General features: G+C 37.6%; 1 protein-coding gene across 1 annotated transcript; it reads right to left on the bottom strand.

The window, feature by feature from the left end:
- Nucleotides 1–6,116: 6,116 nt before the first annotated feature.
- On the bottom strand, nt 6,117–7,070 carry LOC148119793 (olfactory receptor 2W1). Its single transcript, XM_087896682.1, has one exon. The coding sequence runs from the start codon at nt 7,068–7,070 to the stop codon at nt 6,117–6,119; it is 954 nt and encodes a 317-aa protein (XP_087752808.1).
- Between the last annotated feature and the right edge of the window lie 6,535 nt (nt 7,071–13,605).

Here is a 13,605-nt window from a genome sequence, read left to right as displayed (position 1 = left end):
TGTGATCAATTTTCAAGAAGGTTCCATGAGCTGCTGAGAAGACGGTATATTCTTTCCTATTTGGATGGAATGTTCTATAGATATCTGTTAAGTCCATTTGATTCATTACCTCTATTAATTCTCTTATTTCTCTGTTAGGTTTCTGTCTGATTGTCCTGTCCATTGGTGAGAGAGGTCTGTTGAAGTCTCCTACTTTTAGTTGTGTGGTTTGATGACTGCCTTGAGTTCTAGAAGTTTTTCTTTTACATAAGTGGGTGCTTTTATATTAGGGGCATAGATATTCAGGATTGAGACTTCCTCCTGATGAATTGTTCCTGTTATGAGTATAAAATGTCCGTCTCCATCTCTTCTGGTTGATTTTCATTTGAAGTCAATTTTGTTGGAAATTAGAATGGCCACACCCGCTTGTTTCTTAGGTCCGTTTGCTTGAAAAACCTTTTCCCAACCCTTTACTCTGAGTAGATGTCTGTCTTTGTGGTTGAGGTGTCTTTCTTGTAAACAGCAGAATGTTGGATCCTGTTTTCGTATCCATTCTCTTAGTCTGTGCCTTTTTATAGGTGAGTTGAGTCCATAATATTAAGCGATATTAATGACCAGTGGTTGTTGACTCCGGCTATTTATTTATTTATTTTGTGTAGTTGAGTTTGTGTGTTTCCCTTCTTTCAGTTGTGTTTGTGAAGGGTCGCTAGATGTCTGAGTTATTGTAGGCATTGTTGGCAATGTTAGATTCCGTGGGTTGTGATTTTCATTCTATTACATTCTGTAAGGCTGGATTTGTGGCTACGAATTATTTAAATTTGTTTTTATCCTGGAATATTTTGTTTTCTCCATTGATAGTGAATGATAGCTTGGCTGGGTATAGTAGTCTGTAATGACGAATCAATTCCACACCAGTTAGGTTTTAAAGGAGTATTTATTTTGGGGGGTAAAACTGACATACACACTAACCTTCAGGAAAGGAGCCTAGTTGCTGAAGCAGGAGCCGGAACCAGTGCCGGAACCAAGTGAGCTAGCTGAGGCTTGCCGCTCTTCTTTAAAGAGAAATATTCCATGCCACAGTGGGCCCAGTATTTCAGTGGCTATTGGCTGAAGGAGAGGAAGGTACTCCTGCAGAATCTCCCCCTTTGGTTTAAGTAAGAGAGTTCTAAGCCTACTACGAAATTGTATACAGTACGCACAAACCTACAAAATTATATACAATATGTACAAATATCCTATTCTAACTAGCTAAAGTCTTGTATAATAAATAACTTGGCCAAGTCATGAGAGAGGAAAGTAGCTACATTTATCTAGTCTTCAACCCCATAGAAGATCCAAGAAGGGAAATAATGTTACCTGAGTAATTAGGAAGTGCAATCAAAGAACTTCCAAAACATGCAACAAGTCACAGAGACAACTGGCTACCTGGGCAATCACCAAAGACCTGTTTGCAGCGTTGAAGCAACCAACTTTGACTAAGGCCTAGAATAACTGACAGATTATTTTTAACAGCCAAGAGATTTTTCAAAACCATCTTACCCTGTCTTGGCAAGATTTAACAGTTCTGTTTATCCATTTCCGGATTTTATCCATTTCTGGGTTTTAACAGGCAAGAGATTTTTCAAAACCATCTTACCCTGTCTTGGTAAGATTTGACAGTTCTGCTTATCCATTTCCGGATACCGTGTATTTGTCAGTAGTTGAGGTATGGGCAGTTCCTTGCCCAGAGCCCGGTTTTGTCAAGAAGACAAGCTCCAAGTGGAGTGTCTTTGGTGCTCAACAATCTCTCGGGAATAGGTCAGTGTTGCTAGAAGTGATTGTGTCTAACTACACAGAACTCTAAGATTAAATTAAATGCCATTTTCTACAGCTCTTCGAAGAGGTTGAAGACTATTTATACAGAATATAATCTATATGTATCTAAAGAACCTGATTAGTCTAACCATAAATATGACAGACATAGATGACTATTGATCTATAATTCTTAACATGTATCTAACTTCAAGACTAAGAGAATAAACAACTGTGCAATAAATGAGGACAATGACCTCCAAATACAAACAATAAATATCAATACATGAACAATACATAAGTATCTTAATCAGAGGTAGAAATAGAACTGCAGTATGGTATACATATATCAATACATAAAAAATGTTTTAAACAGGTAGAAGTATGCATACATACAATATTCAATATAATTTAACTTTGTATTCATATACAAAAATCTATGCCAATGTAATTATCTATAAACAATAACTCACAAATACCATTATTATCTACCCAATTTTCTCTCTTTTTTTTCAAAAAGATCCCTGAGCTTATGAAATTCCTTTCCCAACTTTCAACCATACACTAATTATAATCAATCCCTAAATATTGTTCCTAAACCTGAGGACAAACTTTGCTGAGAGAGGGAACATCGTTCTCTGGAATTACTTCCAGCTGTCATGGGGGTGAGGTTCTTTCTGGAGATCCCTGTGAAAGTCAAATGATGGTTAAATTTCAAGATCAATGTCTTTTAAAATTGCAAACAGTCTCTGAGTATTTTGTGGAGGTCTGGCCAGAATGTTGTACAAGATGTGCACCATTTCAGCTAACCAAGTTGGAATCATCTGTGCAGCTGATACCCGGAACAGGACTTGTAGTAGCACTATCAGTATCATGACGTCATATCAACCGAGTGGAGTTGTTGTTATGGGGGTTCCATCTTCTTCCTGGAAGCTTCAAATGTCAGTGCAGGAAAAACTCATTGTTCATTGTGGAAAGCTTAAACATTAATTATATAGACATATACAAACATATATTCAATGAAAGATATGATAGACATATTCAATGAAAAGTATGATAGATATGAAGAAAAGCAAAGATGTTTTCTAAACTCATATTTCTTTCTGTCTCTTATCATGGCTCTTGACATAAGACAGAACCTCCAGAAACTCTGGGTTTTTCTCTTAACAACAGGCTTGGAATTAGAGAGGGACCGAGCCAAGAGTCCAACTCAAAAACCAGCTCTATAAATTCAGAAATATGATTTAGTATATTCCAGAGCTTTATACTCACAGAACCTATTCAGTTTTCTTGATAGTCCTTATTGGGTAGTTATATTTCCATCTGTCAGTATTCAAACATTGATGGTCCCTTGAATTTTTCAAAGATGTGTGTTTTCCTGTGGAGATAAGAACAGAACCCTGCCCCCATTTTGTTTTTCTTACCACCTGTATGGTTATCATCATTGTAGATGCTGTCATTTCTTCTTTCCAAGAGGTTTCTTCTCTTCAGATCTAACCTTTATTAATTTTGATGGTATCCACAATTTTTCTTCTCCTGTGGAAACAACAGCAAAACTCTTTTTTAAAGAGAAATATACCACACCCCAGTGGTCTGGTATTTCAGCGGCTATTGGCTGAAGGAGCTCCCGCAGTATTGTGGGCTCGTACTTCAGCGACTATTGACTGAAGGAGTGGAAGGTACTCCCGCAGCAAGTCTGGGCTTGCGTCCATGGTCTCTTAGTTTCTGCAGTACTTCTACCCAGGACCTTCTGGCTTTCATGGTTTCCATAGAGAAGTCCAGTGTAAGTCTGATAGGTTTACCTTTATAAGTTACTTAACTTTTTTCCTTTGCAGCTCTTAATATTCTTTCTTTAATCTGTATGTTTTGTGTTTTGATTATTATATGGCGAGGGGATTTTTTTTTTTGATCCAGTCTTTTCGGTGTTCTGTATGCTTCTTGAACCTTCATGGGAATATTGTTCTTTAGGTTGGCAAAATTTTCTTTTATAATTTTGTTGAATATATTTTTCTGGGCCTTTGATCCACAATTCTTTTCCTTCTTCTACTCCTATTATTCTTAAGTTTGGTCTTTTTATTATGTCCCAGATTTCTTGAATGTTTTGTGATGAGAATTTGTTGGATTTGCTGTTTTCTTTGATCAGAGCGTTTATTTTCTCTATGGCGTCTTCAGAATCTGAGATTCATTCTTCTATCTCTTGTATTCTATTGGTTATGCTTGATTCTGTAGTCTCTGTTCTTTTACCTAGATTTTCCATACCCAGTTGACCGTCGGTTTGTGTTTTCTTCATTTCCTCCATTTCAGTTTTCAATTCTTGAACTGTTTCCTTTACCTGTTTTATTGTTTTTTCTTGGTTTCCCAGGGTATCATTTACGGATTTACTCATTTCTTCAAACTTTTTGTTATACTTCTCATCCATTTTCTTTAAGGGAGTTATTCATACCATAATGGCACTTTTCCCCACTTCTTCTGTATTAGGGTGTTCAAATCCTTCTGTTTTAGGGTCGCTGGGATCTGGTGTTTTCATGTTGTTTTTCAGATTGTTGGAGGAATTCTTGCCTTGGCATCTGCCCATCTCTTCCTTCAAATGATCTCTAATGGATCTTCTAGTCCTGGGTCAGGTTCCCTTGTTGGACAGGGACCTCACTGACAGAAGGCCTACCTTTCTGCAGGCAGCCTATTGAAACACAGGAATTCCGTCCTGCCGGGGTTGCATTTAATACACACACACACACACACACACACACACACACACACACACACACGTGAACAAACAAGAAATAAGAGAGTGTTGTCACCTTTAAAAGTTTATTTTGTGTGTATTTGTGTTTTCCTGAATAGATGGCTGTGTACTACATGTGTGAGTGGCACACTTGGAGGCCAGAAGAGAACTAGGAATAGAGACATTCGTGAGCCACCATGTGGTTGCTGGGAATCAAATTCAGGTCCTCTGGAGGACCAGCCAATGTTCTTAACCACTGAGACATCACTCCAACCCTTTGTTAGCCACTTTTAGGACAGTTTAGTCTGTAAACTTTCATTCACTCATCTCAAGAAAAAAAAATTTAACAGTTGCAAAAGATGTTAGTTCCAAATATCACTGAACAAATTGTAAACACATGACTAAGTAGGGTTGAAGATGATTGCAGCCATACATACTGCATTTTCTAAGCTAACTATAAATAAATGTATTGATGATACCACAGATTATCTAATAGACAAAATTATTTATAGGCCTGGGCATATGGTACAGTTGATAGGGTGCTTTCTTAGCATGTATGAAGCCTTGGGTTCAATTCAGAGCACCACACAGACTGGGTATGGTAGCACACACCTGTTTCTCAAGACTTGGCAGGTTTAGAAAAGAGGAAGAAAAAGCTCATGGCTATCCTCAGCTATATAAGAAGGTGTTTTTAAAAATTACTTTATAAATAATACCAATCAAAATTTCCACTTTCTTCCCTCTTCTCACTTCCCTCCTGCTCCCTCACATACTCTCTCCTCTCCCCCTCCAGTCCTGAGAGAGGGCAAGGTACCCTGCCCTGTGGGAAGTCCAAGGCCCTCCCCACTAGATCTCAGCTTAAGAAAGTGTGCATCCAAAAAAATAGGATCCCCAAAAGCTAGTACATGCAGTAGAGACAAATCCCAGTGCCATTATCATTAACTTCTCAGTCTCCCCTGATTTTCAGCCACATTTAGAGGGTCCAGTTTGATACCATGCTCAGTCAGTCCCAGTTTACTGGATTTGGTGAGCTCCGATTAGCTCAGGCACACTGTCTCAGTGGGTTGACCAGCCTCTTGTGGTCCGGACTTCCTTGCTCATATTCTCCCTCCTTCTGTTCTTTATAAGAAGTTTAAGAGAGTCTTGGTTTTTATAGAAACCTGACTCAAAAACATACAGACAAAGAGAGACAGACAGTCATACTGACAGACAGGCAAAGAGACCAATGAATACATCAAATTATTTGTAAATTGTGATTTAATGTACAAATTACAATGCACATGAAATCATTTGGGTCAAAGTTTTGGAAAATGTGAGTATTAACAGAAAATCTAGAATGAGTCAAAGCAGTTTCCATGGAAATGCCAAATAAATTAAAATGCATTCACGTTTACAGTTTCGCAAACAGAGATTCTTAGGGACAGGTATTCCTTGAGAGTATGCCAATGGTTAGAAACCTGAAAGATCTGCTTTATGATCCTCAAGTTGTTTGCATCCATGCAAGTTCTGTATGAAAGAATAACTTCAACCATTGATTTATATGAACAAAGATCATTATTTATTCAAATCTAATTGAGATAAGTTACTTCATTGCTTTGTGCTCTCTAATACGTTTCCATGACTTCTAGTTTCTCCTTACTTCGGCGAATCTGTGGTAAAACCTTATAAGTTTTTTCAACGCATCTTTCATGTCTCTGTTCCTTAGGGTGTAAATGAGAGGGTTGAGGCTTGGAGTGATGATGGTGTAAAAGAGGGTGAGGAACTTGCCCTGGTCCTTGGAGGCCCTGTTACCTGGTTGTAAGTACATGTAGATAATAGTTCCATAGAATATAGAGACGACAGTGAGATGAGACCCACAGGTATTCATTGCCTTTTTTTGGCCTGCCTTTGACTTCATGTTGAGCACAGTTTTGGCTATGTAGCCATAGGAAATAAGAATAAGGATGAGGGGCATAAGGACAATAACAATGCCTAGGGCAAAAACAGCCATTTCGACGTCTGTGGTGTCTACACAAGCTATCTTGACCATGGCTGGCAACTCACACAAGAAATGATCCAGAAGGTTGTGTCCACAGCGAGGCAAATTCACAGTGAGTGTACATAATAGTACAGAGTTGGCCAAGCTAATACTCCAGACCATGACGATCATCTTGATACACAGTCGTGGATTCATGATTACAAAATAGTGCAATGGCTTGCAGATAGCTGTGAAACGGTCATAGGACATGACAGCCAGGAGAAGACACTCAATAGAGCCTAGCCACATATACACATAGAGCTGAACTATGCAACCCACAGAGCTGATGGTCTTTTCAGGTCCCCACAAGTTAACCAGCATCTGGGGGACAATGCTGGTTGTGAAACACAAATCCAGGAAAGATAAATTCCTGAGGAAAAAGTACATTGGTGTGTGGAGATGGGGATCCAGCAGGGACGCAAGAATGACAGCTGTGTTACCCACCAACGTAACAACGTAGAAGAAGGTGACAACTCCAGAGAGGATCATTTCCAGTTGAGGGTGTTCAGAGAAGCCAAGCAGGATGAAAACATGCAGGGCACTGTAATTTCTTGGGCCCATAGCCTTCCAGTGTTTATATTCTACAGTGTAGGAAGAGAAGGAGAGGGAGGTAAGGGGAGATAGTGGGTAGGGTGACAAGGAGAACAAGAAACATTGTCAGTGGAGACGATGAAAGTAAGTTGTAGAATACAGAATTAACGGCAGAAAACAATTAGGCTAACAAAGGAAGGAATTAATGGATACATGTTGCCTACCATAGTCAATTTGTCTTGTTTCTGTTGAAGATTGTTTGGCTATGTAATCATATATGAGTTTAATATTTGTAGCCATATGTCACCAAAATGAGTTTAATATTTGATTTTTCTTTTTATCTAGATGACACTGAAGTGTTGACTCTTATCTCAATGTCTGAATTCTTCACAAACATATTTGGAAGTTTTGGAGAAGACAGAGTTGAAAAATAATGTAACTGTTTGATTTCTTATGACAGTTGTTAAGGTGTAGGGGAGATACGCTTTTACCTGCAAGGTTCTGTATCCATCTCGTTCTGAAGGTTGTGAGGCTGAAGCTTCTGTTGCTTCAGTTGAGCATGGATTACTTGCTCGACTTCACATGTACTTCATGACCCCAGATCAGTGACTTCTATAGCCCTCTTGTCAGTTTGAATTTGTACAATGATCGCATGAACATCAAAATAGAAGATAGAAACCAATTATTCTGTGAATTTCAGGCTCTAACCATCCATTTCTGTGCCCTGTAGTCTGGTGTGCTGAACCTACTTTTTATATATTTACACACCATCCCCTACTCTATAGGTCTCTTGGCTTTCCTTAGTAGGATGGAGAAACTGCTTCAGGAAGAGCTGTGCTATGCCCACCATTCTTTTATAGATATTATTCTTGCAGCCCGATTGTATACAGAACTTGTAACACAGTTTTTACACTGAGCTGTCAAGCTCTAAGGAGGCTGCTCACTTTTAGACAATACTTCAACGAGAAAAATGTTCTTTTTTTCACTTTTTCTTCTCTATTAAGCATGCAAAGCTAATTTTCATTCTTAAAAATAAATCTTTCATTTATATAACAACTCTCCCAATTGTTTACTATGTGATACCAGAAAGGTAAGAAAACTGCTGAGTTCAGTTTTTCATAAAGCATTGGGAACAACAGAGATACCTATTGTAGGGGCTAAAGATCAAATACGGGGAAAATTGCCAGTGGCTTAGAACATCTCTGGAGACAGCATTTTTCAATAATCTTTTCTACCAGAATTGGTTTAAATGTACATAATCAGGTAAAACTTGGGTTAAGGCTATTAGAAATTCCCTAAAACACTGGTTAAAAAACTTCAAGAAAGCAAATATGATGTCTGTGGTTCTCTTTCATATCTAATATATCTACTACACAGTCCAATGTATTTTCTAATAATTTTAACAGATAAGAATACACTATTAAAACAGTAGAAAAATCACATGCCACTATTGCCTTTCTATTAGAAATTAGGCTTATATTTTGTGACATTAAGTGAAATGATAATAAGAAGTAATTGATGAGAAAGTTATCTGTATATAAAACACTTATTCAGTTTGCTGAAAATCATTTATAACATTAGTCTGTACTCCAAGAACTCAGCACAATTCAATAGTATTTCAACGTAGATTTTCTTCAATACTCACGAGCATCTAAGAAGTGCTGACATGTATGTCAAGTGAGTTGCTGAACAACATGTATTGTCCAATGTTACATAGATAACTTACCATCTGAAGAGAAATACAACAAGGGCTGCACCCTACTGTATCATATTGACACAACAGTGATATTTGACAGTGCATATCACACTTCCAATAGGGATGCATAGATGAGGCAGAAATCAACTTCTAAAGGTGATGGATAACATTGCAACAAAGGTTGTGGTGATGACTTCCTGGGCATTTTCATGCCATTCAAAATATAATGTATAAAATATTATGTTAAAAAGAATCCCAGCTAGATATAAAACTGTTGCTTCTATGTACATCCTTGTGTGCCCCTCTGCATAGATGTAATACAAAAGCTCTGTGTTTTGTTAGCTATGATCTTTCAAATAGTTTCATGAGGATTATGAGAAAATTTACTTCAAATTGTGGCCCTGATTCAAAAGTATGCACATTCACTTAACTGACTGGCTATAGTGCTTGAAACGTTATTTTGAGAGAGTCATTTCAAGAGTTCTTTAGCAACAGTTTCTCACACTTAACTGAACCTGATTTTACTATTGATCAACCTGCACAGGAAGAAAAATGATCATCTGAGATGTGTTACACCCCAAAATGCCCAAGCAGAGGAACAAATAGTCTGTGTACATTGATTTTGACTGGAACACTTGTCAGAAATAATAAAAATTCTTTTAAAATTGAAGGCAATCTTATGCTATTAATTCTTTAATAAATGTCACTTTCACTACAACTCATATCTTAATTTAGGAAAGAATGAAAATCCTTCCTCCCTGTAAAATATACAAAAAACTCCCATCAAACAACTTTTAGTATTGCGATGTACAAATGGATTAAAAAGATTCTGAATCTTTGTCTAACTTGATTTTTCAAGAACAAAATATATCGGTTCCTCATTTCAAATTTAATCAACATTACTTGTCAACACTTCTGCTGTGTCAAAATGTATGAAATAAAAAAATAAGATACAATTTTGTGCTCTCCTCTTGTAATAATGAATAAATTAATTTTCTCCTGTATAATATAGATAAAGGAAACAATTTTTCTGCAGAGATTTTACATATCTTAGACTTCTGGGCAGAAGCACAAGTAGTCCCCTGTGACAATTTAAGGTCTTTTCTTTTACTTTGCACATGATTTAGGCAACGAAGGAAAACTATTTTTCAGGGATAATGTAAACATTGGCCTCCCTGAACTTGAGAAGCTCCTGTTCCCGATATCTTACCTCTCCCTTGCTGGGTACAGGATGCTGAAAACAGGGCTATTGTAATGGTCCCTCTGCAGGGCCGTGGCTGTCTCACCATCTCCAAGTAGCATCTCTGTGAGGAAGCTCTTCCTCATGGGGATGCTTCAGAGCCTCTGCACAGGTGACTCCAGCCCACGGCTGCAGCTGTCACGGGCTCGCCCTGTTTCCTTTCCCTCTAGATGAAAGTGGAAACATACCTTGATTGTAGAGAAATGTGAAAACCAACCATAAAATTCAGCATAAATTCTGAGCAAAATCCACCAGTATGGTCTGAAAACTGAAAAACCCAGCCTTCCATTGACTTCCCTGAGGTGCTGTGGACAGACCAGACACTGAAACACTGAAATACAATTACCTTGATGTTTCCTTAAGACACTGCTAAGAGGTGAAAACTTGCACAGCATCCAGGGAAACTGAAGGAAAGAGAAGTAAACGATGTGTATTCTTCTTGGCTATTAGTGCATTACAAATAGAAAGTGTTCTCTTCATGTTTATTTAGGAAACTATGGATTTGGCGACAAAACCCACTGTAGAAAAACACCACTCATAGATGATTGTGTAATAAGTTTGCTTTGAGCAGATTTATTTTAAACAAGGTATTGCATTTCCAGTTTAATATATCTCTCCCTCTTTCATGACTCAGTGGTTGCTTCAGATATCCAAGTTGAGAACAGTTGCCCCTGAAAGGGAAGATGTGTGCTCCAAACCGGCAAGCACTAAACTCAGTTTCATTGTATTTATATTTGTTCAGTTGTCTTGGTGATCATGAGGTGTGATTAAATACATCAATGCCCATTACTATTCATGTTGATGTCTCATAGGACACTTATTTAAAAACAAATTCCTGGAAATGTAAGCACTCTAAAGATTTTCATGAGTTAGTTTGTAAATATTAGCTGCCTTTACTTCCTTGAGTTATAATTCCATGTCACCAAGAATTACTTTCAATTGACACAAATTAATTGCCGCACAATACATGATCACATGTGAATGGCTTCTTGTCACTGATCAAGAAAAGAACTCACACTATTTTTCTCTGCATGGAACTGATCATTTTACAATGTGGTGCTTAGATGGATCAAATCGTGGCACAAGAGTTTTGGGCTCGAAGCCTTTGTGATTCCCATGATCAGTTTTATGAGCTTGAGACAATTGCCTAACTCGCTGTGCCTTTTCTCAGTATCTTGGTTGTAAAATACATACCTTAAAGTTTTGTTATAAGGATTTAATAAGTTTATGATATATAATAATGCACTGATGATTGGAACATAGCAACCATGTAAATAAAGTGTTTCATGATTTTAATGCTTTGAGGTATCTTTAGATGCAATAATGTTTACTTTTTATCAGTTTGTAGAAAGGTGATCATTTTACAATGTGGTGCTTAGATGGATCAAATCGTGGCACAAGAGTTTTGGGCTCGAAGCCTTTGTGATTCCCATGATCAGTTTTATGAGCTTGAGACAATTGCCTAACTCGCTGTGCCTTTTCTCAGTATCTTGGTTGTAAAATACATACCTTAAAGTTTTGTTATAAGGATTTAATAAGTTTATGATATATAATAATGCACTGATGATTGGAACATAGCAACCATGTAAATAAAGTGTTTCATGATTTTAATGCTTTGAGGTATCTTTAGATGCAATAATGTTTACTTTTTATCAGTTTGTAGAAAGGTGATACTAATATTTTTTGAAACACCTAAGATAATCTTTTTTTTCACTTTAACCATTTTCTTTATGGTTTTATTTATGGTAAGTGCAGATATCCTCATGTATTCTTTATTCTCATTTGTTAGGTTCTTTGGTTATTACTTATTTATTTATAATATTTTATTGTTTAAGGCAATTTTTAAATATAATATATTTTGGTTATATTCTTTCCTTCCCTCAAGTTTGTTCAGATCCCCCGATCCTCCCTATCTACACAATTTTATATTCTTTCTCAAAAAAACAAACCAAAAACCCAATACAATGAGAAAATGCCTCAAACCTTGAAAACAAATACAACGTCACCCTAAAGAGAAGAAACTATTAAACAAACAACTACCACAATAAAACCTACAAACTGTAACCAAATCAAAGTATACACATGCAAACTTCAGCGTCTACTATTTGTTGACCAAGCACTTCTGAGCATGAGATCTGCTCTGGAGTGACTGATGTGCTCAGTGTCCCCTATTAGACAAAACTGATTTCCCCTCACCCAGTAGTTATAAATGACAGTACCATTGTTAACCTTTGCTCTAGTGACTAGGTTTCTTATTGTTTTTTCAAAAATAACAAATGAGTTATAAGAGGAAATAAAAACTACCACAATGAAGATGGACAAATCAGACCATTAGAAGGAAAAGTGTCCAAGAGAAGGCACAAGAGTCAGAGCCCCACTCATTCACACACTCAGGAGTTTCATAAAAACACCAAACTGGAAGCCATAATACCAGTGCAGAGGACCTGGTTCAGACCCATGCAGGCCCATGCATGCTGCTTCAGTCTCTGAGTTCATATGAGCTTTGTCATGGTGCTTTAGAGGGCCTTGTTTTCTTGGTGTCCTCAACTCCTCTGGCTCTTCATTCTTTCCATCTTCCATTCAGTGAACTCTGAAGGGAGGGATTTGATATAGACATCCCATTTAGGGCTGAGTGTTTCAAGGTCTCTCACTCTGTGTAGTATCTGCCTGTGGGTCACTATATTTGGTCCCACCTACTGTATGAGAAAGCCTCTCTGATGATGGTTAAACAAAACACTGATCCTAATTTGCTTTTTGAGGCTGGTATACCTTATTCATCATGACTTTTTTTTTCTAGTTATATTCATTTGCCTGCAAATTTCATGATGCCATTTTCTTAATGGTTGAGTAATTCTCCATTGTGTAAATGTAATACATTTCCTTAATCCATTCTATTGATAGGCAAATTGATTGTTTCTAGTTTCTGAATATTATGAAGAAATCAGCCATGAACTAGGTAGAGCCAGTGTCCCTGTGCTAGGATGAAGCATCCTTTGTGTATATCCCCAAGCATGATATATTTGCATCTTGAGGTAGATAGATGTCCATCTTCCTAAGGAACAGCTCCCATAATGATTTTCATAGTGGTTGTTTGAGTTTGTAGATTCATGGACAATATATGAGTGTTCCTTTTAGTTCCCATCATCACCAGCATAACCTGTGACTTGTTTTGTCGATCTTAGCCATTCTGACAGGTGTATGATAAAATCTCAAAGTAGTTTTGATTTCCGTTTCCCTGGTGTTTAAGGATGTCAAAGACTTACCTTATTTCATGTGTTCTTAAATCAGTCTATTTTTATTTTACATATCACCCCCAGTTCCCTCTTTCTTCCCACTCTCATTCCTCCCACCTTTCCCCCATCCTGTCCTCTATTCACTCCTCAAAGAGGCTAGTGGAGGCCTCCCATTGGGAGTCAACAAAGTCTGTCACATCACTTGAGGTAACACCAAGGCCCTCAACCCTGTAGCTAGATTGAGCAAAGTATTCCTCCATAAGGTATGGGCTCCAAAAAGCGAGTGCTGTCAACAATGGTCTTGTACCCAGTCACTTGTATTGCTCTAATAAAATGTTTATTGACCAGTAGCCAGGTAGGAAGCATAGGTGGGGCAACTAGGCAGGACATACAGGT

The sequence above is a fragment of the Myodes glareolus genome, chromosome 14 (assembly GCF_982192425.1).
Source record: "Myodes glareolus chromosome 14, mMyoGla1.1, whole genome shotgun sequence".
NCBI lineage: Eukaryota > Metazoa > Chordata > Mammalia > Rodentia > Cricetidae > Myodes > Myodes glareolus.
The sequence above is the reverse complement of the archived record's forward strand: the minus strand, read 5'-3'. Positions and strand labels throughout refer to the sequence as shown.